Raw genomic sequence first — 27,419 nt, 5'->3', positions numbered from 1 at the left:
CTAGTAGATTTTATATTTGACTACAAGTATATTCTAGGAAATAGACTATAAACAGGAGGCACGATTTTTACTGCAAAACTGAAACGGTCAAATAAACCATGTGGTCTCAATTTAAATGACAATAAGATTCGCAGGGTAATACATATGAAGAAAATAAATAGGTTGCACTTGATTTGTTTGGTTTACATATTGTTTGACATTTTTTATCACCAAAAAACCCGTTGAGGAAAAATGTGGCAATAAAAAATAACATTAATTGAAAACACAACTTACAAGTAATATTTTCGCATAAATGAAGGATGATGGCAGAATGCTTAGTGAAATGCATGTCACATGACACATGTGGTACTAAGGAATAATTCTATGAAAGGTTAAGGCTGTCAGACATGAATTCATAAATACGCATTATTTCCCTTTTATCTCTGACTACCGCCATATTTGTTGTCGATTTCTATTGTTCTGCTCAACGCTACACACTCCCTATATAAAGCCAAGAGCAATATTCATGCTTCACCACATTCAGGAATTTCATACACCCGAACATGTTACCTTGGACGAAAAGGGCTTAGGCTTGTAAAAACGCGTTTTGAACAAAAATAATATGACAACCATTTCACTGGCAAGATATATCCAATAAACAACGAAACAAGAAACAAGACAGACTGAAATCCAGGCGCAGATACGTCAAAAATTCCTTGATAATTGGAGACCGTTTTCCTGTGTATGTTATAACATCACACATGCGCAAACCACACACTGTGGCAGATAGAGCAATGTCAAATATCGCATGGATTTTAGAAATGGGGCGTTTTTGTAGGAACGGATGGAAACGTTGTTACTTTCTTGGATTTACTATCATTAAGCTACTGTGTTGGATGTAGTGTCGCCAGGGTTTTCAAGAAGATGCAAACGTTATGCACTCTGTATGAACGACACACGAGTTTGATGTGCATGCGAATTAAGGCAGCAATGTCTGTGCAAAATAATACGGATACCTTGGACATCCTTTCAAAGAATAAAAAATATATTTAGTATTTCATTGATTGTTGTTTTCTTTATTCTTTATTACTACATTTTACTACAAGTGTAGTTCACGCATTTAGAAGTCCATGCAACGCGAATACCTCGATCGGAAAAGCAACCGACCGTAACTTTCTCAACCGGTATATATACCCCATGGCCAGTGGCAGTAGAGGAGCGATCGAAACTAATATGGCGACCAAATGCTTTTATGAATTTATGTAAGCTTTAAGCAAGTTCACACCAGATAAACAACATCAGTTTATAATGATGAAGGCCAACTGGACTTTGATTTGCATGTTTTTAGTAGGCTGAATAGTTAACAATTACCCATCAGATCTACCTTAATCGACAATTTTGTACATCCTTCTGATTTGGTTTCAAATTTCGAGCAAGGTTACAAAATACTTTTACGGAAAATGTGCATTTTCATGTTACTATAATAATTATATATCACTGAAACATTGCTTGTTTTGCTAAATTAGCTTTGCTCTATTTTAAATACGATAACATCATAATCACACAGATGAATCTTATTAAAAAAAAAAACCTTGTAACCAACTGGATCTAGCTGAAAAAAGATGATGTGAAATACAGCTCCTAGTAAATGGATACAAATATACATTTAGGATTCATTTTGCTTGTTCTTGATGTCTTTGATATAGGTACCCTCATGATATTCCAATTTTATCAAAGACACAGCAAATGCATCAAAGGTATACATGTACATCTTTAATTATGGTAGGGGTACATTTGTTTATATACAATTCCCAAAGACTTCAAATTTTAAGGTTTATGTATATTAATAAAAAATCATAACTTTTACTAGAAACACTATTGAATTAATGAATTGCAAAACTTCACATAATGAATTTAAACTATAGGTACTGTGAACAAGCTCACAAATGATACCCCACACTACAAAATATAATAGCTCAAGTACCAGTGTCATATTATAGCATTGAATCATGATTTTTTGAAGTATACACTCTCATAACTGCAGCGGTGTGTGCATACAAATTGAGTAACGCGCGTTAGCGCGTTATGAAAATTTGTATGCACACACCGCTGCAGTTATGAGAGTGTATACTTCAAAAAATCATGATTTAATGCTTATATTTACATTTTTTTTTAACTTCTTGCCTTGTCTGCAAATGTGATTCATACCTTAAAATTCCTATCTTATCCTAAGGGTAAGTTAATATTAATGGAAGAGCCACAGTAACAGCCATAACCGTGAACTTTGATTTTCGCTTGTGACGTTGCAGTTTACAGCGTTCAACGTTTGTGACGTCATAATAAAACTCGTCAATTTGACCTTTGACTACTTGTTGCATTTAGAGGCATTTAAACATCACGGAATTTAATGGAAAAACACAGTAGAATGTAAATATTATATTTTGAACCCCGCAATATATTATATGGCACCAGCAGTATTTCTCTATTGGAAAGTAATGGATGCTTCTTTTTTTTTATAGTGACTTTGAACTTGCAAAAATGACAAAGCTTACAATCAGGACATATTTATTGGTCTCTAGAATTCTTTGTGTCAAATTTTAGTTTTAATCATTTTCCATTATATGATATGCTGCCTAGACATGAATTCTGCATTTTGTTTTAAAATGACCTTGAGCTTGCAAAACTGTACTTAAGTCGAAATCATGACACACCCTCTGGTCATAAAAAATCTTTATGTGATGTAGAAGTGACCTTGGGTCGAAATCCTTACACACCCTTAAGTGATAAGCATTCTTTGTGTGAAGTAACTCTAACTTTCAATATTTCTCCATAACAAAGATACAGATCGGACAAAAAATTTGCACATTTCCTTTCAATGACCTTGAACTTGCTATAATGACCTTGGGTTAAAATCAAGACACACCCACGGGTGGTAAGCAATCTTTGTGTGAAGTAAGAACTTCCAATGTACAGCAAAACTCGGTTATAACGAAGTCACTGGGACCCAAGAAATTACTTCGCTATATCCGAAATTCGTTATAACCGTATTAGAAATTGATTAAATTTACATAGTTGGGGATCCAAGATGACTTCGCTATATCTGTGAATTCGCAATATCCGTGTTCGTACTAAACGAGTTTTACTGTATCTCCATTAGAAAGATATGGACAGATCATGATTGCACAGATAGACAGATAGATGGATGGACAAGGTGATTTAAATATATATTCCTCAAACGGTTATAATGATTCAAAATATTGATCTCTTTTTAATATAGAGTTGAAATCATCTGCAGTAAAAAGAGAATCCATGGATTTTTAATCTGCATGGTCTCTGCTGCTTGCACTTTCATCCTCTATACACAATTATTTTGTGGATCTCAACACCATCTTTAATTTAGATAAACAGATGTGTTACTTAATATCTAATATTCTAATTATAAAACAGTATAAATATCCTAGGGATGGTAATCTATTGAAGATAATTAGATTAACCGGTTATTAAATAAATATCAAATTTTTTAACCATTATAATTGTTTGTTAAATTTGTTTTTTGTTTTGTTTTGTTTTTTTTAATTGAAAAATGCATTAAGATCTCTAAAATCTTAATGACAATTAAAAGTACAACATCAATATTTTGTTTCTGCATAAATTAGAATATTCATTAATTTTAAAAATCATTATTTATTATTCAAGAAAAAAATAATTGGCAAATTGGTGCAATTTTTTTTATCAGTTAACTTTCTTCTTACAAACTTATTTCCAAAAGAAAATGACTGTTCAAAAGAGGCGAAATAAAGTTTGCCTTTGTAAAGATCTATAGATCTCCAATTTAAAATATTTCTTTGTTTTCTTTTAGTCCAATATTGACATATGCTTGACTTTGCTATCTAATCATTCTAATAATACATGTAGCATGTTAAATTCTGTCCAATTCTTCAAAGATAGAAAAGTTTGGAAAGCTAGCTATTCATTGAAAACAGGATGAAAAATATCAGCACACATATCAGATCTGTCCCATTTAAAATAACATTTATCACAAATCTAACATGCTACCGACAGTGTTGCATTGCAATGAGTGATGACACTTTCTATTCGGTGTGTATTTCAATTGCGATTTGCAAAAGAGATTCTGATTGGAAAATTTATGTAGACCCGACCATTTATCAAATGCATGTTAAGAACATGATGCTTCCACTTGGAAAGAAATGTCGGAGAAAAAAAACTTATCAGAAAGTTGTTCTTGCAAGTTAAAAATACATAGAATTATTTGATAACAAATGGGCGATGTTTAAGCTAGGACATGTGTAAATAATGTAAGTAAAAAAAAAAGTTCTCTAAAAGCAGGGATGGGCGCATATAGATTAAACATTGCTTATCAAATAATCTTATTTGGTTTATTGTGAAGAAATTTGTCAGAAACTGTTTAATGAACAAATATATTTTACGTTACCGTTCATAATGTATCATATGTGGAAAATCGCATGAGTTGAACAGACTTTTTTTCCTCACAAAAAAGCTTTCTGCAAAATGTAAATCCACGGAAAATTCGGTTTGACACGCCATAAAATTAGATGAACTGAAAATTTTTAAAACATCGTCACAAGCTCAATAAAATGAAGAAATGTGGTTTGTTTATATTCATGTAAATCTTTATTTTACAATCCAAGGTCTATTAGCATGTTTGAGAGAAAGTCAGCGGCATGTAAAGCAAGTAAATCGTTAGTAAATATTGTCTGATGAGGCATGTGCAATAAAATGATTCTACAGACTGAGTTACAAAACAAAGTTTGTCACAGATCAGTCCAAAATAGAACATGTTTACATGCCATAAATTTCAAGTTTTGTGTTTGTTTGAAAACACATGAACACTTGTAGAAGTGTGTCATTGATTGGTAACAGTTCAATATAATACAATTTATGTAATATTTATTGTCAGTATTCACAGTAAACTCTTTTGAATAAGCTACAAAAAAAAAAACACTGCTTCATCTTAAATCGATGTGTTAAAAATTATTGAATTTATTGATTAAAAAATGAAATGGGGATCAAACACCTGTTTAAAAATGTGTTTTTGATAATTATTAACACCATAAAAAACAAGAAGCGATTATTGTGAGAATTCTTAGTCTAATATTGCAGTGATTTAGCTTTTGCAGTTCTGATACAGAGTTAAACAACACATCTGGCAGTTGTTGCATAAATTATCAATACCACGTTAGCAGGTTAGAGTGGGTGGGTACTAAAACGGCCAATGAAAATGCTTGTTTTATAAACTGCAACTCGCAATCCCAATAGTGTCGTCACTCATCACATCAGTCCATCGCTCGCAGCATTTTACACCCATGTTAGATTTGCGATAATGGCAAAACAACTACAACTAGTGGGTATTGTTTTTTTTACAAAAAAAACACATGTCTCCCCTTCTCCCCAAGGATTGTAATATAGGGGCAATTTTAACAATTGAAAAAGAATGATGTCAGCTATATGTTACCCAGACCCAGACAAAATTTTATTATTTATTTCTTAATTTGGCCTTGAGTAAAATATGGTCAAGGTCATATATAAATCAATAGTACACCTAAGTGTATTATTATTGTTCTTTGTTTAAAGTTTGAAGTCCTTCTGTCAAAGTATATTCAGGAGTTGAACAATGAAGTTTTTTCTAATTTGAGTTATAATAAATTTTTAGGTCAAGGTCAAAAATTTTGGTAAGGTTCAACTAGGTTATATACCATCTATCCATGATACAAGTTAAAAGTCTGTATGTTAAAGGAGTCTTGTGTTATGGTCCAGACAATATTTTTTATGAAAAGCTTGACCTTGAAGAACAAAAGAGGTAAAGATCAAAACTTTTGGTGGCGTGCACTTCTTCTCAATACCATCTACCTATGTTCCAAGTTTAAAGTCTTAATGTCAAATGGTATTAAAGTTATGACCCAGACAAAATTTTATTATTTATTTCTTAATTTGACCTTGAGTAAAACAAGGTCAAGGTCAAATATTATTCAAAAGTACACCTAAGTGTATTATTATTGTTCTTTGTTTAAAGTTTGAAGTCCTTCTGTCAAAGTATATTCAGGAGTTGAACAATGAAGTTTTTTCTAATATGACCTTGAAATAAAAATTCTAGGTCAAGGTCAAAATTTTTGGTAAGGTTCAACTAGGTTATATACCATCTATCCATGATACAAGTTAAAAGTCTGTATGTTAAAGGAGTCTTGTGTTATGGTCCAGACAATATTTTTTATGAAAAGCTTGACCTTGAAAAACAAAATAGGTCAAGATCAAAACTTTTGGTGGCGTGCACTCCTTCTCAATACCATCTACCTATGTTCCATGTTTGAAGTCTTAATGTTAAAGGGTATTAAAGTTATGACCCAGACAAAATTTTATTATCTTTTTCTTAATTTGACCTTGAGTAAAACAAGGTCAAGGCCAAATATTATTCAAAAGTACACCTAAGTGTATTATTATTGTTCTTTGTTTAAAGTTTGAAGTCCTGTAAAAGTATATTCAGGAGTTGAACAATGAAGTTTTTTCTAATATGACCTTGAAATAAAAATTCTGGGTCAAGGTCAAAAATTTTGGTAAGGTTCACTTAGGTTATATACCATCTATCCATGATACAAGTTAAAAGTCTGTATGTTAAAGGAGTCTTGTGTTATGGTCCAGACAATATTTTTTTATGAAAAGCTTGACCTTGAAGAACAAAAAAGGTCAAGGTCAAAACTTTTGGTGGCGTGCACTTCTTCTCAATACCATCTACCTATGTTCCAAGTTTGAAGTCTTAATGTCAAAGGGTATTTAAGTTACGGCCTGGACAAATTTGGATGAAGAAGAATAAGAAGAATATGAAGAACTAGACACGATGTCGTTGCGAGCAACGAGGAGGTCTTCCGTGCGATTTTTTGAAGGTTATATGACCGTGACTTTGATATTTGACCCTTTATCTCCTTATTGGGGCAACAACAAAAAAATTGATGGTTGAATTTTATTAGGAACATCATTCTCAGCATTTTATTCTATATTGATTTTCAAAATAATGTTTTTTAAAATATTTGTTCTGTTTGAGGTATGTTATCAGAGTTTGGTACTTCTGGCCCCAGTTAAAACCCCTTAATACGGAACACATGATAAATTTATTATAATATGTTGTTAAATAAATGTGAGATGAACATTTTTCCTAAACATATAACAAAACATTTTTCAGTAAAGTGCTATGGAAGAAAGACTTTAGAGCCCTTTTGGTCCCTAAATTGAAGGGCCAGCCCCTTTTTCTTGGCATCATACGAAAGTTCTTTTGATATGAAACATATTTTGTACAACAAGTGTTTAGAAATTCTTTGCCGTTTTTGAACTATCTGGGATATGATATTTAAGGGGCCGACCCCTAATCTCCTTATTGGGGCCAGATAACGAAACTTTTATGATTGAATATTGTTTAAAACATCATTCTAAGCATCTTTTATTCTATATTGCTTTTTAAAATATTTGTCCTTTTTGAGATATATTCGATTGAAATTTTGGACTTTTGGCCCCTTAAAACCCCTAATTACGTAACGCATAATAAAATTTTTATAATGTATAGTTTTATTAGTGAAAGATGAACATTTTTGCTTCTTAAACATATTACAAAACATTTCTCAGTAAAGTGCTATAGAAGAAAGACTTTAGAGCCCTTTTGGCCCCTAAATTGAAGGGCCAGCCCGTTTTTCTTGGCATCATACGAAAGTTCTTTTGATATTAAACATATTTTGTTCAACAAGTGTTTAGAAATTCTTTGCCGTTAAAGAGCTATCTGGGAAAGGACATTTTAGGGGCCGACCCCTAATCTCCTTATTGGGGCCAGATAACGAAAATTTTATGAATGAATAATGTTTAAAACATCATTCAAAGCATCTTTTATTCTATATTGCTTTTCAAAATATTTGTCCTTTTTGAGATATATTCGATCGAAGTTTTGGATTTTTTGCCCCTTAAAACCCCTAATTACGTAACGCATAATAAAAAATTTATAATGTATAGTTTAATTAGTAAAAGATGAACATTTTTGCTTCTTAAACATATTACAAAATATTTCTCAGTAAAGTGCTATGGGAGAAAGACTTTAGAGCCCTTTTGGCCCCTTATTTAAGGGACCAGCCCCTTTTTCTTGTTATCAAACGGAAGATCCTGTAAATATAAATTTTATTTGCTCTATATGTTATGGTAAAATATTTTCAGGAAAGGAGATAAAGAACGAAAACCATTAAAAATTACGTCGTTTTTTTAAACTCGATTTTCGGGTCCAGGCGAGCTTCGACGCCTTTGAAGCCAGACAACCACAAATGCCTTTAAACACATCTACAATCTTTTGTCTACAATCCCTGAAAATTTAAATTCAATATCTTTTTTCGTTTAGGAGGAGATAGCAGGACAAAATGACCCTCTAAAAATCACTAAAACGTCAATATCTCCCGAACGGAAATGACGTCATTAAAATAAAAAATTATATATAAGGTTTTTATCAATATCTACAAGATCTGAAATTTTCACGAAAATCGGTCAAGTCGTTTTCAAAAAATCGCTTGTACAAAAAAGCGTAAGAAAAAAAAATAACTAGACACGATCTCGTTGCGAGCAACGAGGAGGTCTTCCGTTCGATTTTTAGAATGAAATATGACATCATCGACTTTGATTTTCGACAACAAAACATGTTATGGAAACAGGAGTGAAGTACTAATGCTTTATTGTACCGCTTTTTATATAAGTTCTCTTGCTTTTTTAAATACTTGCATTTCTTCCAATTAAGATAGAAATGATCAAACTTGTTTACCTCTGGTCCCTAAAAACCCTAATTGGGTAACGCAAGAGAAAATCATTATATTGTTAGGATATATAAACGTATTATACCTTATCTAGCCTTAATAACCTTTTACAAAATTGCTCTCATTAAAGGGCTATAGATGAAAGATTTTAAAGCCCTTTGGTCCCCTAATTTGAGGGGCCAGTCCCTTTTCTTGATATCAAATGAAAAGATATTTAATTCTAAACAAATTTTGTTCAACAAGTCTTTAAAAAATCGTTACCGTTCTGGCGATATATGAGAAAGAAGGTTTTAGGGGGCGATCCCTTATCTCCTTATAGGGGCCGTTTAGCGAAATTTTGAAGGTTGAATATTGTTAAGCACATTAATTTGAACAACTTTTCTTCTGTATTGCATTTCAAAATATTTTTCCTTTCTGACATATTGGTGATCGAAATTTTGGACTTTTGGCCCCCTACAAACCCTTAATTACGTAACACATAATAAAATCGTTACATTGCTTGGATACATTACTGTGAGATAAACATATTTGCTTCTATAACCTTTCACAAAATATCTCTCAGTAAAGGGCTACAGATTTAAGACTTTAGAGCCCTTTGGTCCCCTTATTTGAGGGGCCAGCCCCTTTTTCTTGATATCAAATGAAAGGTCATTTAATTCTAAACAAATTTTGTTCAACAAGTGTTTAGAAAATTGTTTCCGTTCTGAAGATATATGAGATAGAAGGTTTTAGGGGCCGATCCCTTATCTCCTTATAAGGACCGTTTAAAAAAATTTTAAGGTTAAATATTGTTAAGAACATTGATTTGAACAACTTTTCTTCTGCATTGCATTTCAAAATATTTTTCCTTTCTGAGATATGGGTGATCGAAATTTTGGAATTTTGGCCCTTAAAAACCTTTAATTACGTAACACATAATAAAATCGTTACATTGCTTGGATACATTACTGTGAGATAAACATATTTGCTTCTATAACATTTCACAAAATATCTCTCAGTAAAGGGCTACAGATTAAAGACTTTAGAGCCCTTTGGTCCCCTTATTTGAGGGGCCAGTCCCTTTTTTCTTGATATCAAATAAAAGGTCATTTAATTTTGAACACATTTTGTTCAACAAGTCTTTAGAAATTCGTTACCGTTTTGGAGATATACGAGAAAAAAGGTTTTAGGGGCCGGTCCCTTATCTTCTTTTAGGGGCCGTTTATCGAAATTTTGAGAGTTGAATATTGTTGAAAACGTCATTTTAAACGCTTTTTCTTTTACAGTGCTGATCAAAATATTTTTCATTAAGGAGATATAGATGATCAAAGTTTTGAACTTCTGACCCCTAAAAATCCCTAATTACGTAACATATGAGAAAGGCATTTTATTGTATGGGTACATAACAGTAAGATAAACAATTTTGCTTTTAAAATTTATAACAAAATAACTCTCAGTAAAGAGCTACAAATCAAAGACTTTAGACCCATTTGGGTCCCTAATTTTAGGGGCCAGCCCCTTTTTCTTGGTATTAAACGAAAGCTCTTATAAATATAAACATTTTTTGCTATAGAAATTTTAACAAAATATTTTTGAGAAAAGAGATAAACAAAGAAAACCACAAAAAATCATGACTTTTTTTAAATCTCTATTTTCGGGTCCAGGCGAGCTTTTAGGCTCTTTGAGCTACACATTGATGATTGCCTTTAGACATATCTTCAATCATTCGTCTATCATCCCTGAAAATTTGAACTCAATATCTTTTACCGTTTAGGAGGAGTTCAATGGACAAGCAGACCCTCACAAAATCACTAAATCGTCAATATCTCATAAACGGAAATGACGTCATCAATATTAAAAATTTCCAATAAGGTTCAGATCAACTTCTATTAAATCTGAAAGTTTCATAAAAATCGACCAAGCCGTTTACGAGAACTCGCGTGCACAAAATTTGTAAGAAAAAAAAAGAAAAATAACTAGATCTCGTTACGAGTAACGAGTAGGTCTTCCGTCCGATTTTGTTTTCATATGATACGATGAAATATCGATATTCTCTGCCAAATCTGCGATCTTGGTGAATCTAGGTTTTTTGTCTCGAGACCGAAAACGGACGAACAAAAGAGGTTTATGAAAATAAAAGCTAGGGTTTTTTATACATATGTTTAGTGTACACTACTGTTAATCATAGCAGATGAAACACCAAAGATAATCAGTTAAACTTGTGAAAAAAATGAATTGTTTGAACTCTTCTGGTGAGTACCGGAAGTGACGGTTGACAAAAGAAAACCCGTTAAATATATCTTCAATCGATTGTCTATCATTTTTCAAAGTTTGTGTCTCAATCACTTACAGTGACTAAAATCTCGCTGGTATCAATTTTGTAAAAAAGGCTAAGTACCAAAGATATTTGAAATCTTGCTTGTTTTCAAGTTATCTGTAATATAGTTTACGAGTGTCTTGGCTTCTCATTTAAGGGGCCAGCCCCTTTTTCTTGAGTTCAATCGACAGTTCTCACGAATACTAACATTTTTTGTTCTTACACCCATCTAAAATTGTTGTTCATTTTTGAGATACAAATGATTGAATATTTTAGGGGCCAGCCCTATAGATCCTTAATGGGGACAGACTTTGGAGTTTTGATTAGTGGAATTGATTAGAATCATCAATGCAAACATTTTCTTTTCTACATTGCCTAACAAAATATGTCTCCTTCTCTAGATATATTGCATCAAAGTTTAAGTACTTTGGCCCCTTAAAATCCCTAATTACGTCATAAATGGGTGTGAAAATGATTTTACCTGATAAATATTGCTACAATCAACAACTTTGCTTCTATATTGCATTACCAAATTTTGATCGTTTTTAAGTTATTTGCAATAGAGTTTACGAGTGTCTTGGCCCCTAATTTAAGGGGCCAGCCCCTTTTTCTTGATTTTGTTGGAAAGAACGTTTAATTATCTACTATATTTGTTATATATGTCTTAACAAAATATCAACTGATAAAAAGATACAGATGAAAACGTATGAAGAATTTGAATGAAAATTCGTACCCAATTTTCGTGCCTACGCGAGCTCCAAAAAATGGCGCCACTGGCGTAAAACAAAATAATAGTGCACAACTTCAGACTATAGACTACCTATCCTGAAAATTTCATAGTCATATCTCTGATAGTTTCTGAGATCAGCTCTGCAAAAAAATAGGTCGTAAAAATGTACAAAATGGCCGATAAATCGGTACCGGAAGTGCCGACAGGAAAAATCTCAAAAACGTATGAAGTTTACATCAAGACTCATCTTCTCTGAAAAAATGGTCGAAATCGGTCGAATAGTTTTTGAGAAATCTCGTGCACAAAATTTGTGGAAAAAAATAATAATAATAATAATAATAAGAAATCGTACGAAAACTATAAGGTCTTCCGTTGGAAACGGAAGACCTTAATAATAACTAGAGCAAAGCTCGTTGCAAAGCAACGAGTGGGTCTTCCGTTAATGTCGGAAGTAAAGCTGGAAGTTCCTGTAAGAAGCAGAGCTCTTAAACCAATAATAAGAGTAACTAGACACGATCTCGTTGCGAGCAACGAGGAGGTCTTCCGTCCGATTTTTAGAATACGGAATGACCTTGCTCTTGATATTCGTCAACGAAACGTTTTTGGAAATGGAAGCGGGGTCTAAGAGTAATGGGTGAAAGACTATCTACCCCTTTTGTGTCCCTTATTTGAGGGATCAGCTCCTTTTCATTCATTTTAGTTAAAGGGTATTTTTGTGTACTGCTAATAAGTGTTTAGAAATTGGTTATCGTTTTTGAGATATATGTGAAAAATCGTTTCGATATCTGGTCCTAAACTCCTTTTAGGGTCCAGATAACAAACAATATATGGTTGTACATTGTTAAGCACATTATTTTGAGTATCTTTTGTTAAATACTGCTTTTCGGAATGTCCTCCATTTTGAGATATAGAGGATCAGAGTTTTGGACTTCTGGTCCCTTAAAATCCCTAATTACGTAACGTAAGAGTAAATGATCATTGCCATGTATAGGTAAATAACGTAAGAATAAACATAATTGCCTCTATAACGGTTCAAAAAATATTTCACAATAAATATTTATCATTAAAAGTCTTTAGAGCCCCCTCAGCCCCTTATTTGAAGGGCCAGCCCCTTTTTTATGATGTCATAAGAATGTGTTTGTCAATTCAAACACATTTTGTTCAACAAGTGTTTGAAATTCTGTACCGTTCTGTAGATATCTGGAGAGGGTCGATTTAGGGGCCGACCCTGTACTCCTTTTAAGGACCGTATCACACATAACATATGGTTGCATTTTGTTAAGCTTAATTTGTTAGCATCTTTTGCTCAATATTGCTTATCAAAATGTTTCTCCATTTAGAGATATTGAGCATCAAAGTGTTGGACTTCTGGCCCCTTATAATCCCTTATTACGTATCATAGGATTAAATGATTGCCATGAATAGGTGAATAACGTTAGAATAAACATAATTGTTTTTATAAGGTATCACAAAATATTTTACAGTAAAAAGTAATAATCAAAAGACTTTAGAGCCTTATCGGCCCCTAATTTGAAGGGCCAGCCCCTTTTTCTTGATCTTATATGAAAGCTCGTGTCAATTCAAACACATTTTGTGTAACAATTGTTTAGAAATTCTGTACCGTTCTGGAGATATCTGGAGAGGGTCGTTTTAGGGGCCGACCCTGTAACTCCTTTCAGGGACCACATAACAAAGAAAATATTGTTGCAGATTGATAAGCTCAATATTTTGAGCATCTTTTGTTCAATATTGCTTATCAAAATGTTTCTCCATTTAGAGATATTGAGCATCAAAGTTTTGGACTTCTGGCCCCTTAAAATCCCTAATTACGTAATATAGGAGTAAATGATTGCCATGTATAGGCGAATAACGTTAGAATAAACATAATTGCTTCTATAACGTAATACAAAATATTTCACATTAAAAAGTTATCATCAAAAGACTTTAGAGCCCTTTCGGCCCCTAATTTGAAGGGCCAGCCCCTTTTTCTTGATCTCAAATTAAAGCTCTTGTAAAAATAAATTTTAATTGCTCTACATGTCTTAACAAAATATTTTCGAGAAAAGAGATAACTAAAGAAAACCAAGAAAAATCACTACATTTTTTATATCTCAATTTTCGGGTCCAGGCGAGCTTCGGCGCCTTTTGCGCCAAACATAAATGGCTAACTTTAGACAAAACTACTATCATTCGTCTACAATTCCTGAAAATTTGAATTTGATATCTTTTATCGTTTAGGAGGAGTTCGACGGACAAGCTTACCCTCTAAAAATCGCTAAAACGTCAATATCTCTAAAACGGAAATGACGTCATCAAAATAAAAAATTTCCAATAAGGTTCAGATCAATATCTATTACATCTGAAAGTTTCATGAAAATCGGCCGAGCCATTTCCGAGAACTTGCGTGCAGAAAATTTGTAAGAAAAAAAACAAAAATAATAATAATAGGGAAGAAGAAACCGAAGAAAAACAATAAGGTCTTCCGTTGGAAACGGAAGACCTTAACTAAAATAAAAAGATGAAAAAAATTCGAATTATTTCTGGTACGACTTAACAAAATCCGAATGATTTTAAGTACGAATTAACAAAAACCTTTCTGAATTCAAGAACGACTTAACAAAAAAAATCCGAATGTGTTCAAGTACGACTTAACAATTATTTTTGGTACGAGTTAATTTTACTTTGAACATTACGCTATTTTTTAAACCAAGGACGCGGAATCAAAATTTCCGGAAAAATCAATTTTTAAACCCCGATATCACTGTTATGCATCATCCGATTTGAAAACGGCTTTCAGTATTAGATTCAGCTAAAATAGTTCTACAAAACACATTTTTATTTTTGATTCGATCAGAAAATTCATTTTTTCGAAAAATTTGTTTCACTTCCGGTTTCGACCGGAAGTGACAAAATACATTTTTTTGGTCAAATGCCATAAGTAAATCCGCAGATTTACAATCACAGAAAATTTCAAGTCTATATAAACAACCGTTTACGAGAAAAGTCATGGACAAAATCACTTTTTGAAAATTTTTAAATTGACGTAACTAGAAAACGGAAGTGATTTAATGACTGAAACTTTACAAGCTTCAAGGGACAAGAATGTAACATAATCCCTGAAAATTTCTTGCAAATCGGTTGAATAGTTTTTGAGATATAAAGCAAAAAAGAAGTCAGAAGGAAAAACAAGAAGAATAATAATAATAAAACTAGACACGATCTCGTTGCGAGCAACGAGGAGGTCTTCCGTCTGATTTTAGAATTTGAGATATATGTTCGATCTTGATTTTGCTATTTAACAGCTAAACATGATTTATAATTGAAAAACGGGGTCTACATTCTAAGGGCCAGATACTATTTTGTTTCAGGGATAAGAGCTTTGTTCAACAAGTGTTTAGAAATTCGTCACCGTTCTTGAGATATCTGAGAAAAAAAAGTTTTAGGGGCCAGTCCTTTATCTGCTTATTGGAGCGTCTGAACCCAATTTCGAAGGTTGCATTTTGTAAAGTGCAGCATTTTGAGCATCTTTTCTTCTACACTGCATTTCAAAATATTTTCCTTTTTGAGATATAGCTGGTCATAGTTTATGGACTCTTGACCCCTAAAAAATCCTTATTCCATAACACATGAATAAATCATTACATTACTTGGATTCAGAAATGTAAGATAAACATATTTGCTTCTATAGCCTTTCATTAAATTTCCCTCAGTAAAGAGCTACAGATGAAAAATTTTAGAGCCCTTAAGTTCACTAATTTTAGGGGCCAGTCACTTTTTGATATCAAATAAAAGGTCATTTAAATCCCAACACATTTTGTTCAACAACTGTTTAGAAATTCGTTACCGTTCTTGAGATATATGGGTAAGAACGTTTAAGGGACTGTACCTTAACTCCTTATAGGGACCGTTTAACGAAATTTTGAAAATTGCATATTATTTAGTACATCATTCTGAATATCTTTTCTTCTTTACTGCATTTCAAAATATTTGTCCTTTCTGAGATATTGGTGATTGGTGATTACATTGCTTGGATAAATAACTTTAAGATAAACATATTTGCTTCTATAACCGTTCACAAAATATCCCTCAGTAAAGGGCTACAGATAAAAGACTTACGAGCCCTTTGGTCCCCTAATTTTAGGGGCCAGCCCCTTTTTCTTGATATCAAATAAAAGGTCATGTAAATCCTAACCCATTTTGTTCAACAACTGTCTAGAAATTTGTTACCGTTCATGAGATATATGGGAAAGAACATTTTAGGGGCCAATCCCTTAACTCCTTATAGGGGCCGTTTAACGAAATTTTGAAAATTGCATATGGTTTAATACATCATTCTGAGCATCTATTCTTCTATACTGCATTTCAAAATAGTTTTCCTTTCTGAGATATTGGTGATCAAAATTTTGGACTTTTGGCCCCTAAAAACCCCTAATTAAGTAACACATGATAAAATCATTACATTGCTTGGATACATAACTTTAAGATAAACATATTTGTTTCTATAACTGTTCACAAAATATCCCTTAGTAAAGGGCTACAGATGAAAGACTTTAAAGCCCTTTGGTCCCCTAATTTTAGGGGCCAGCCCCTTTTTCTTGATATCAAATGAAAGGTCTTGTAAATATAAACTTTTTTTGCTTTACAAGTGTTAACAAAATATTTTTCAGAAAAGAGATAAACTAAGAAAACCATGAGAAATTACGACGTTTTTTTAGTCTCAATTTTTGGGACCAGGCGAGCTTTAACGCCGTTTGAGCAAGACAAATATGAATGCCAAATAGCACATCTACAATCTCTTTTCTACAATCCCTGAAAATTTGAACTCAATATCTTTTACCGTTTGGGAGGAGATCCCTGGACAAGCCGACCCTCTGAAAATCGCTAAAATGTCATTATCTCAAGAACGGAAGTGACGTCATCAAAATAAAAAGATATGTATTTAGTGAAAATAAATATCTATCGGATCTGAAAGTTTCATGAAAATCGATTCAGCCATCTCCGAGAAATCGCCTGCACAAAAATGCGTAAGAAAAAAAAACAAGAATAATAATAGGGAAACAGAAACAAAGCAATAACAATAAGGTCTTCCGTTGGAAACGGAAGACCTTAAAAAAACAATAGAATAACAAGAGGGTCTTCCGTTGAAAACGGAAGACCCTAATAATAGGGAAAAAGAAACAAAGCAAAAACAATAAGGTCTTCCGTTGGAAACGGAAGACCTTAATAAAAGGGAAAAAGAAACAAAGCAATAACAATAAGGTCTTCCGTTGGAAACGGAAGACCTTAATAAGAAGAATAAGAAGAACTAGACACGATCTCGTTGCGAGCAATGAGGAGGTCTTCCGTCCGATTTCTAGAAGAAAATATGACATTAATTTTGTTTATATCTGGTCCCTAAAAACCCTAATTGGGTAACGCAAGAGAAAATCATTATATTGTTAGGATATAGAAACGTATTATACCTAATCTAGAATTAATAACCTTTTACAAAATGGCTCTCATTAAAGGGCTATAGATAAAAACATTTTAAAATTAGAAAGGACATTTAATTCTGAAAGCATTTTGTCAACAAGTGTTTAAAAATTCGTAACCGTTCTAGAGGTATATGAGAAAGGGGCCGATCCCTTATCTCCTTATAGGGGCCGTTTGGCGAAATTATGAAGATTGCATATGGTAAAGAACATCTTTTTGAACAACTTTTCTTCTGTATTGCATTTCAAAATATTTTTTTCTTTCCGAGATATTGGTGATCAAAATTTTGGACTTTTGGTCCCTAACAACCTTTAATTACGTAATACATGGCAAAATCATTACATTGCTTGGATACATAACTGTGAGATAAACATATTTTCTTCTATAACCTTTCACAAAATATCTCTCAGTAAAGAGCAACAGATTAAAGACTTTAGAGCCCTTTGGTCCCCTTATTTGAGGGGCCAGCCCCTTTTTCATGATATCAAATGAAAGGTCATTTAATTCTAAACAAATTTTATTCAACAAGTGTTTAGAAATGTGTTATCATTCTAGAGATAAATGAGAAAGAAGGTTTTAGGGACCGATCCCTTATCTCCTTATAGGGGCGTTTAACAAAAGTTTGAAGGTTGCATATTGTTAAGAACATTAATTTGAACAACTTTTCTTCTGTATTGCATTACAAAATATTTTTCCTTTCTTAGATATGGGTGATCAAAATTTTGGACTTTTGGTCCCTAAAAACCCTTAATTACGTAATACATGACAAAATCGTTACATTGCTTGCACACATAACTGTGAGATAAACATATTTGCTTCTATAACATTTTACAAAATATCTTTCATTAAAGGGCTACAGATTAAAGACTTTAAAGCCATTTGGTTCCCTAATTTTAGGGGCCAGCCCCTTTTTCTTGATATCAAATGAAAGGTCATTTAATTCTAAACAAATTTTGTTCAACAAGTGTTTGGAAATTTGTTACCATTCTGGAGATATATGAGAAAGAAGGTTTTAGGAGCCGATCCCTTATCTCCTTATAGGGGCCGTTGAACAAAATTTTGAAGGTTGCATATTGTTAAGAACATTAATTTGAACAACTTTTCTTCTGTGTTGCATACCAAAATATTTTTCCTTTCTGAGATATGGGTGATCGAAATTTTGGACTTTTGGTCCCTAAAAACTCTTAATTACGTGACAAAATCATTACACTGCTTGGATACATAATTGTGAGATAAACATATTTGCTTCTATAACATTTCACAAAATATCTCTCAGTAAAGAGTTACAGATTAAAGACTTTAGAGACCTGTGGTTCCCTAATATTAGGGGCCAGCCCCTTTTTCTTGATATCAAATGAAAGGTCTTGTATATATAAACTTTTTTTGCATTACATGTGTTAACAAAATATTTTTCAGAAAAGAGATAAACTAAGAAAACCATGAAAAATTACGACTTTTTTTAGTCTCAATTTTCGGGACCGGGCGAGCTTTAACGCCTTTTGAGCATGACAAATATGAATGCCAAATTGCACATCTACAATCTCTTGTCTACAATCCCTGAAAGTTTGAACTCAATATCTTTAACCGTTTAGGAGGAGATCCCTGGACAAGCCGACCCTCTGAAATCGCTAAAACGTCATTTTCTCAAGAACGGAAATGACGTCATCAAAATAAAAAAATGTATATTAAGTTCGGATTAATATCTATTAGATCTGAAAGTTTCACGAAAATCGGTTCAGCCATTTCCGAGAAATCGCCTGCACAAATTTTGTAAGAAAAAAAAAAATAATAATAATAGGGAAAAAGAAACCGAACGAAAACAATAAGGTCTTCCGTTGGAAAACGGAAGACCTTAATAATAAGAAGAAGAATAAGAAAGTCGACAAAAACAATATGTCTCCCCTTTGAAAGGGGAGACATAATATAGTGACTCTACTCAATTCTATTGAATATCTAGGCAATAAACAACATTTCCTTGAACACTTATTCTGCAGGCAGCAGAATACAGTTGTGTGTGATAATGCTTACCATTAGGAGACCGTGGCAATGTGCGACAGTTCTGATGCTCCAAAAGAGTCATTTCTGCTCCATCTTCCACTTTGTAATACTTTAAAGTATTAAACTTCTTCCACCCATCTATTTTTGGTGTAGAATTATCTTCATCACAAAGAATTTTTCCTTCCTTTGTCCACTCTGTAATCAGTATCATAAGATTTCTAATCAGCAAGTGACCGACCTATTAATGTATGTGCAGCACATACTTAGTAGTTGCAAGATGCTACTTTCTTTTAGTTTCTTATATGCATACCTAAATCTAAATCAGCAGCCCTTGGACGCTGTGTGTATGGAATATTACGACACAAAGCATCAATCATTTTCTCTTTAGACTGAGTAATAGTATCACAGTCTAATACTCTACACTTTGTGATGGGCTTTTCTTTAAATTCAACAAGTAAAGTCTACAATGAAAAATTGTTAAATATCACTTGAACATAAAAACTGACACAAATTTCTAAATAAACATACGAATACCCTAAATTTCCCTTTTCCTTATAGCTGTTTTGTATTGCAAGCCCCAAATTTTTTTGTGTGTGAAAAATGTGAAGGAGCCAGTCAAAACAGATTTATTTATGAGCACATTAACAATTTAGAAGGATGACCAATGGTCAGTGAGTGTATGAAAGACTGGCTTTGAGTTTCTGTCACTGAATGTGAAAAACATTACAGACTGTTCTTTGACATGTTCATACAAACTAGCAAATACAAAAAATGGTACCGACTTAATAATACAAAACTTTGTAAACATACAAGCACAGAGTATTCCAGCTGTTTTTCTGTCCTCAGTAGTCTGTCCTCAGACAGTGAGTACCTGGCCTCACAAGTGATGCAGTCCACTGGTCCTTTGTCTACCTGAACCTTAATGGCCTGGTACAGTGTGTAGAGGGATGATCCAGCCTCCTCCCTCAGGTAGCGATACATACATAGGGACAGCCAGTTAGCCAACAACTTCTCCACCACAGATTCAGTTCTATTGTAAGACAACAAAAAATGAACCCCCTAAAACAGAAGCATACATCACTTCAACACAGAGAATTGGTCTCTCTTTTCCCCTTACTTTGTGCTATGAAGTGAGTCACATCAATTATCTGGGCAACAATAATGTAAATTCCTTATCTTACGTGAGTACATGTACTCAATTTTGCGATTCTGCTGTTCTGTATCAAATAGAGAGAATATAAAATCATGAGAACCAATTTTTGTTATAATTTCCTTAAGTTAAAAACTGAAAAAAAAGCAAAATTTTAAAATCTGCGACGATTGCTTCTTGCTATTTTATGTGGAAATTGTTTCCTCGCGTTAAATAAGGAATCTACAGTACCTTCCAATTAAGAGGACCTTAAACATAATACATAATAATTTCAAATGACAGCTTCAAAGATTGACCAGTGCTATCCATATTGTATTTTTAACATTTCTAAGTAATGGGACAGTAGTAGTAGGTAAAACAAGAGGCCCCAAGGGTCACATCCCTAACCTGAGCAACAATACCCATAACTCTGATCAGAACCCAATGGTATCAAATACAAATTATCTCAACAATTGAGTATATATATTGCTTAAAAAGACCTTCTAATTTTTGTACACATATTTCTATGTTAAACATCAAACTATTTTGTTGTTTCAGTTTTGTGAGAAAAGATTTTTAAAAATCTTTCGCTTTTTATTCCTTTGTAAAAATTCAACACCCCCTCCCCATCATGATTTTACCAAAACTTGAGTCTACTATTTATGAGTCACTATTTATTCCTACATTAAAGTTCTCCTCCCATTGTGGCCACATCCTACCACCGGGGATCATGATTTGAAAAAGAGGCCCATGGGCCATATCGCTCACCTGAGCAATGATAGACATATTAAAATCAGCTTTATGGAGTCCTATACAAAATATCTGAACAATGTCGTATAATAGATCCTGTTTATATAAAATTCCCCTGCATATTCTTATGTTTATCATTGACCCCCTTTGTAAAAAGGATGATTTTACAGTCATATAACATATTGTGTATTGCAGTTCTCGAGAAAATAATCAAACTTAAACAGCTATATATATATGGATTATAAACCTACATCAAACTTTGGACCCCTTGTGAAGCCAAAGAATTGTCCAGGGGCTGGAGTCTTAACAATTTTAAAGAAATCAACAATAATTCAAAATGCTTGCATACAAGTAAAACCATACACAGTGAAACTTCTCTAAACCGGCAGGCTGCCAGACCGGACAATCTTAGGGCTGGTTGACAGGGGGTGCTGGTTCACTGAGATTTAGTAAAAACTCATAATTATCAGCTAATTATTGATAGACACACAAGCTGTAAAAATAACATAGTGGTTGCAAAGTAGAAACTGTTCACTTTGATCATGACAGTAAACTAGCGTTCTGTTAATTATCATATTATCAAAGGTACATAATGTAGAGTAAAATAATAACTGATATTACATCCATGTACATAAATAGTTTTATCTAAAAATTAATTTCAATCACAAAGGCTCACATCAAATTTCCATTGAAAGGCTGCTTATATCAACTTGCGTTTACATTGAAACACTGATAAAATATTTAAAGGGTATCTGCAGTGCCGGTCAATTTTTGATATATAATGGAGATCAATGTGTAAAAACATCATCCTGAAAATTTTACAGCGATCGCATAAGTAGTTTTCTATATATTTGGGGAAAACTCGATTTCACACCTGAACAAGTTTTGAATCAAGCCGATTTGGTGCGAGATGAACTGTGACGCCACGGGGTCAACGCCGCTGTATGAGAAACAGGGATATCGTATGAGAACTGTTCGTTTTCTTGCATTGTTTTATCGTTATATGAAAAAAAAATTTCTGTTGTTTTATTTCATTATCAACCCTGGATGACTAAATATACCGTAATGTTGCGTGTATAAAACACACTTTTTTTCAGCCAAAATTTGATCAAAAGTGGGGGGTGCGTGTTGTACATAGGACTAAAATTTTACCCCATTTTTTCAAGCCATGATTCTTGTTACCTCGAGAGACGTGACTGCCGATATAGCATGTTATGCAAGTTGTATAAGTGTATACTGACTGCTGATATAGCATGTTATGCAAGTTGTACGAGTGTATACTAAATTACTGCATCAGAAATACTTTATTCTTAGTTTTATTTCCGTGTATTGAAATATGTATCCACTCTCAACACTATTTCTCGCATCAAACAAGTTTAAATATCGCCAGTGTATTCGCCATTATGTAAGCAATCACCTGTTGACTCGGCGCGTGGTCAATGTTTGTTTAACAATTTCCAGTGTCAGAAGCATGCACCTGTCTTGTGTCGGACTTTACAGGGTGTTTTTAAGTGCATGAAGATTAGCGATTATTCTGATTTTATTAAACTTGATTACTTCGTGTCCAGTTATGCAGTTAAACATTATTGCTTTACGTAGACAATGCTAAAAATACATCGATAATTTGTAGGAGTTGATAATGACGATATACGACATACGTTTCTTCAGAATGTTTATTTAACAACAAATATCAATGAGTTTGACTATAATTAATCAATTAAATCATTTCTTTTGATGTTGTTTTGGTTTATATCTGCAAACATTATAACTTTTAAGCACTAAGCTCGGTTGACGTTCTTCCCTACATATGATGATCTTCAACTTCTCCACTGTTGTACAAGAAACTCTTTACGAAATGTCTAATGATATTTGATACCGCCCATGTAAATCATGCCGTCCTTTTTAAGTAAAATTGTAAGAACTTTGACTCTAATATCGTTTGGGCCATGTTCCGATCTCGAAATTACAGTAATTGCGCTTGGGTTATAAAATTCTCATTAAACATCAATTATAGTTATTTGGAAAATTGGTGGCCATCGATTTGCATCATTGTGCTATGTTCCAATCACAAAATTAAAGAAATTGCGCATGAATTATAAAATTATCATGAAACATTGATAGTTTTGGGGGGAAATGGCGACCGTTGATTATGCCATTTTTTGGGTGCGTGTTATACATAGGACCTGCTGTTTTTTTGCTATTTTTTGGTCAACTTTGAGGGGTGCTTATTATACACGATACAATACGGTACTGTTGTTTGAGTTTAAACCCGTATTTTATCGAACAAAAATGCCGAATTCGGAAAATTGTTTGCTCCATGAATTAAGTCAAATGTGTAACACATATAAATGCACACCATATGTAGCAAACTGATAATTAATCAAAACACTATTGTTATAAGAAACATATATTTTGTTAATATTGTCATTATTTCGAATAATTTTTCCGTGACATTATTAACTGATTAATAATATTGATAATACATATTTCGTAAAAGGTAACGCGGGGTCCTCGTATTAGGCATAAAATTACAAATGATGTCCCCGGATTATTTAATAACATTGATATCGGACCAATAATTATCAAAATCAAACCCCGGCAGAGGCAATAAGTGACTCTGTTACTGTTGCATTCTTTAACAAACAAAGACAGGATTATAAACGGATCAAGGCAAAAGTCCCAGATGGCTGCATGATTAAGTCTGTCTTGTATTCTAATAGAATTTCATTTTACATTCATTTACCTTTGTCAAAATTTTTAAGTTTATTCAGATTTCATAATGATTCGTTGTTAGTATAACAATTTAAACTATATAAAGTTAAAGTGTTAAACTGCTGACCATAGCGCTTGAAAGAAAATTGCACTTTATTAAATAAGAAATTATAAAGACCAACGTTATTACTTCCGAAATAATTACTTGATCGCATAAAAAAGGTTTAAATTGCTGAATTGTAAATTTGGTCATTATTTAAGTGATTAGATAAGTTAACAATAAAGGCATTTACTTCGAACATTAGTTTTACTATTTGATAGTCTCATGCATGATTCTAATTTAATCACTGATTGATGGACTATACACATGTATTAGCTTACGAATGCTTGATTTTACACAGTCTTATTTATTTTTCTGTTTTATTTTTTAACAATTGAGTAGCTAGTTATACACTAATCAATTTACCAGTCTAGAGGCGTGAAACCCTCTCTTTGTTCACCAGACTCGTGTACCATGTGTATACATACCCCAGATACACATGTCTGGACCAGTGGCTTCGTAAATTTAACTGTTTACCTGTGTCATTGTCTCGGATGACTCGTGTGTGAAAGGATATTATGTAATCAAAAAATGAATAATGAATATAAATCTGCCCATGCAAGCATTTTAAGATATCGTATTCATCGGTAAAAAGGCGACGAGAGTAGCAAATTTTAAAATCCTTTAAAAAGAAATCTGATTGTAATAAAATAATTACGGATACAAATTTCTAAATCTAAAATACTTAAAATAACTAGATACGTCAAAACATCAGATCTATATCAATCATTTTAGCTGAAAAATCGAATTTAATTTGTATAGCTTTGTAAAGAAATTTCCCTCCTGTTGACCTCGTGACGTCACTTCCGCTGAAGCCTCGTTCTTGCCTAATTCTGTTTTCTCTTGATTAGATTTCCCAAAGCAGGTAAAAATAGCCACTTTGAAGCGGCATAACTCCGTTATTTTTGCACCGATTTCGATGCCGTTTTTTGCATTAGATTTTGGTAAATAAACTCTTTAACATATGTTTCACATTGGCTGGGCAGCAGGTACCCTTTAAGTTTTGGTAACATTTATCTGAAATGAAATTGAAATATTTTTTGTGTGAATGTAGAATACAAAATCACAGTAGATAAGGCATTGAAAAAAAGCCTAATCAAAAATTTGTTATATAAACAGTTATGCCGCTTGTATCATTGACGTTTGATTTATCGCCGAGTTCTAAACTTTACTTAGTGTAGTATAAAATGTGATACAACTAGAAAACTGACCTGTCAGGAAGGGCCCCGCTATGACAATTAATATAGAAAAGTGAAGAAAACTTTGAATTCCATCCTCTTTATATTAACAATGATGAAAAATAAATGCCCGGCAGAAGATGTAAAGAACTGGAATATATAGGATCTCGTGATTTGTAGTTGGATATGATTTTCATCCAACAATTAAAGTGTTTTTTTCTTGAACCTTAGTGAGGGGATAAAACACACAAGTTGGATAAAAATCATATTATACTACAAATCATGAGATTTCTATTTATCCCATGTTTTATACACCGCAATCAATGTTTACACTGTTTATAAAACTCTACATTATTTTACTTCATTATGCCTAGGCAAATCCCATTGTAAAGTCACAACTGTGGGATATCAAAAAAATATCCAATGAGTCATATCCACGGGATAAAGTGGGTTAACATGGGATGAAATAAAATTTGTTAGAAAAAACAAAGAATTGATACCAATGCAATGATACCTAGGCTTTGCCTCTATTCAATAAAATTATTATAAATCATTGTGTACGGTATTTTAACCAAAATAAAATATGAATATTATATTTTAAATCCATATTTCAAAGAATGTACACAATACTACACATCATTCAAAATTGACCTTAACTTCAAAAGAAAGTTCATTTGCAGACACAGGCAGTGCAGTTATTAATCTCAATGTGACAGATAAAGATAAAGCTTAGGATTTTCTTCCTGTGGAAGGTTAATTAACCCCAAAGGACAAGTATTGCACAGCCTTCCATGTATACAATGGTAACATTCTCAGCAGTTATCTCTCTTTGCCCATTCATTCTCAGCAGTTATCTCTCTTTGCCCATTCTTCTTATGCATAGTTAGGAATCTACCCCACCACCCCAGCTCCAAACCAGAAGACATAGAGAACCAAACTTAGCATCAAAATATGTATTTCTGCCTACTGAACTACCATACCAAATTTGAACTTGATTGGGCAGCCATAAAAAAAGTTATTAGAAAAAAACAGGAAATTTGTGGACGGAAGAGTGACAGACGGACGGACGGACAGAAGGACGGACGGACAGAGTGATTACTATAGGGCACCCGCAAATCCTTGCGGGGCCCTAATAACTTAACACGAATCTAATCAATGAATTGAAAAAAACCCACAAGAATAAAACCAAAAAAACCCCCATAATTTCTCAATCATTTGATAAAACAACATTTATAAAGCCATATATTATTCAACACGCGTAATTAACACCTATCACACTGACACTCTGTCAAGTCCTTGTAACTGCTGTTTTCACACCTTCCGTCAATTATAGAGGTTTCTATGTCCTCTGGCTATATGCCAGTTTTGTGAGGGTATTATTTCACACGTTTCTTAAAGATTGGCCGACAAAAAAGGCCCGTGTCCGGTATTATGGGGGTGTCAGTTTTCTAAGGGTTTACAAATAAGAAATAAAAAGAGAGCTGGCCAGGACTTTTTAAGTTGGCTGATATCGAGGGGGTGCTGGTTTTCAGGGGTGCCGGTTTTGAGAAGTTTCACTGTATATTTGAGTTTGTACATTTGAGTTTTTGCGGATAATTTAAATGTTTTCCTACCCCCAGTATAATGATTTGAACAAACTTGAATATCTCCTAACCAAGGGTGCTTTGGTACAAGTTTTAGTTTTTCTGGCTGATCGGTTTCTGATATTTTTCTCTATATATTCCTATTTAAAAATTCAACCCCCCATTGTGGCCCCACCCTACCCCTCAGGATCATGATTTGAACAAACAAGAATCTACACTACCTGAGGATGCTTCAAAACAAGTTACAGCTTTTCTGGCTGATCAGTTTCAGAGAAGAAGATTTTTAAAGATTTACTCTATATATTCCTATGTAAAAATTTGATCCCCCATTGTTAGCCCACCCTACCCCTGGGGATCTAGATTTGAACAAACTTGAATCTACACTGCCTGAGGATGCCTCCACACAAGTTACAGCTTTTCTGGCCAAATGGTTTTTAAAAATACCAACAAATTTTCAATGATTTTCTAATTATTTCCCCTTGGAAGAGGGCCTGGCCCTTCATTTTACCTAACTTGAATCCCTTTTCCCTTTGTGCCAACTTTGGTTGATATAGCCAGTGGTTCTGGAGAAGAAGTTTAAAATGTAAAAAGTTTACGGACAGACAGACGGACGGACAGACAGACGGACGCCAGGAGAAAGAGTGATCAGAAAAGCTCAATTGAGCTCTCAGCTCAGGTGAGC

The 27,419-nt window shown here is 33.3% G+C and overlaps 1 protein-coding gene across 6 annotated transcripts in view; it reads right to left on the bottom strand.

Annotated features, from left to right (window-relative positions):
• Positions 1-27,419, bottom strand: part of LOC128158169 (plexin-B-like) — a 342,553-nt gene that overhangs the window by 17,396 nt on the left and 297,738 nt on the right. For all 6 annotated transcript variants that reach the window (XM_052820921.1, XM_052820923.1, XM_052820920.1 and 3 more), the window contains 3 exons: positions 20,096-20,315; positions 19,596-19,746; positions 19,316-19,480 (listed from right to left, as the gene is read on the bottom strand). In XM_052820921.1, the coding sequence (XP_052676881.1) occupies positions 19,316-19,480; positions 19,596-19,746; positions 20,096-20,315 (536 nt within the window). The remainder of the gene's footprint in view (positions 1-19,315; positions 19,481-19,595; positions 19,747-20,095; positions 20,316-27,419) is intronic.

This window comes from Crassostrea angulata, chromosome 8 (genome assembly GCF_025612915.1).
Source record: "Crassostrea angulata isolate pt1a10 chromosome 8, ASM2561291v2, whole genome shotgun sequence".
Lineage (NCBI taxonomy): Eukaryota > Metazoa > Mollusca > Bivalvia > Ostreida > Ostreidae > Magallana > Magallana angulata.
This window is presented reverse-complemented; position numbering and strand designations above follow the sequence as displayed.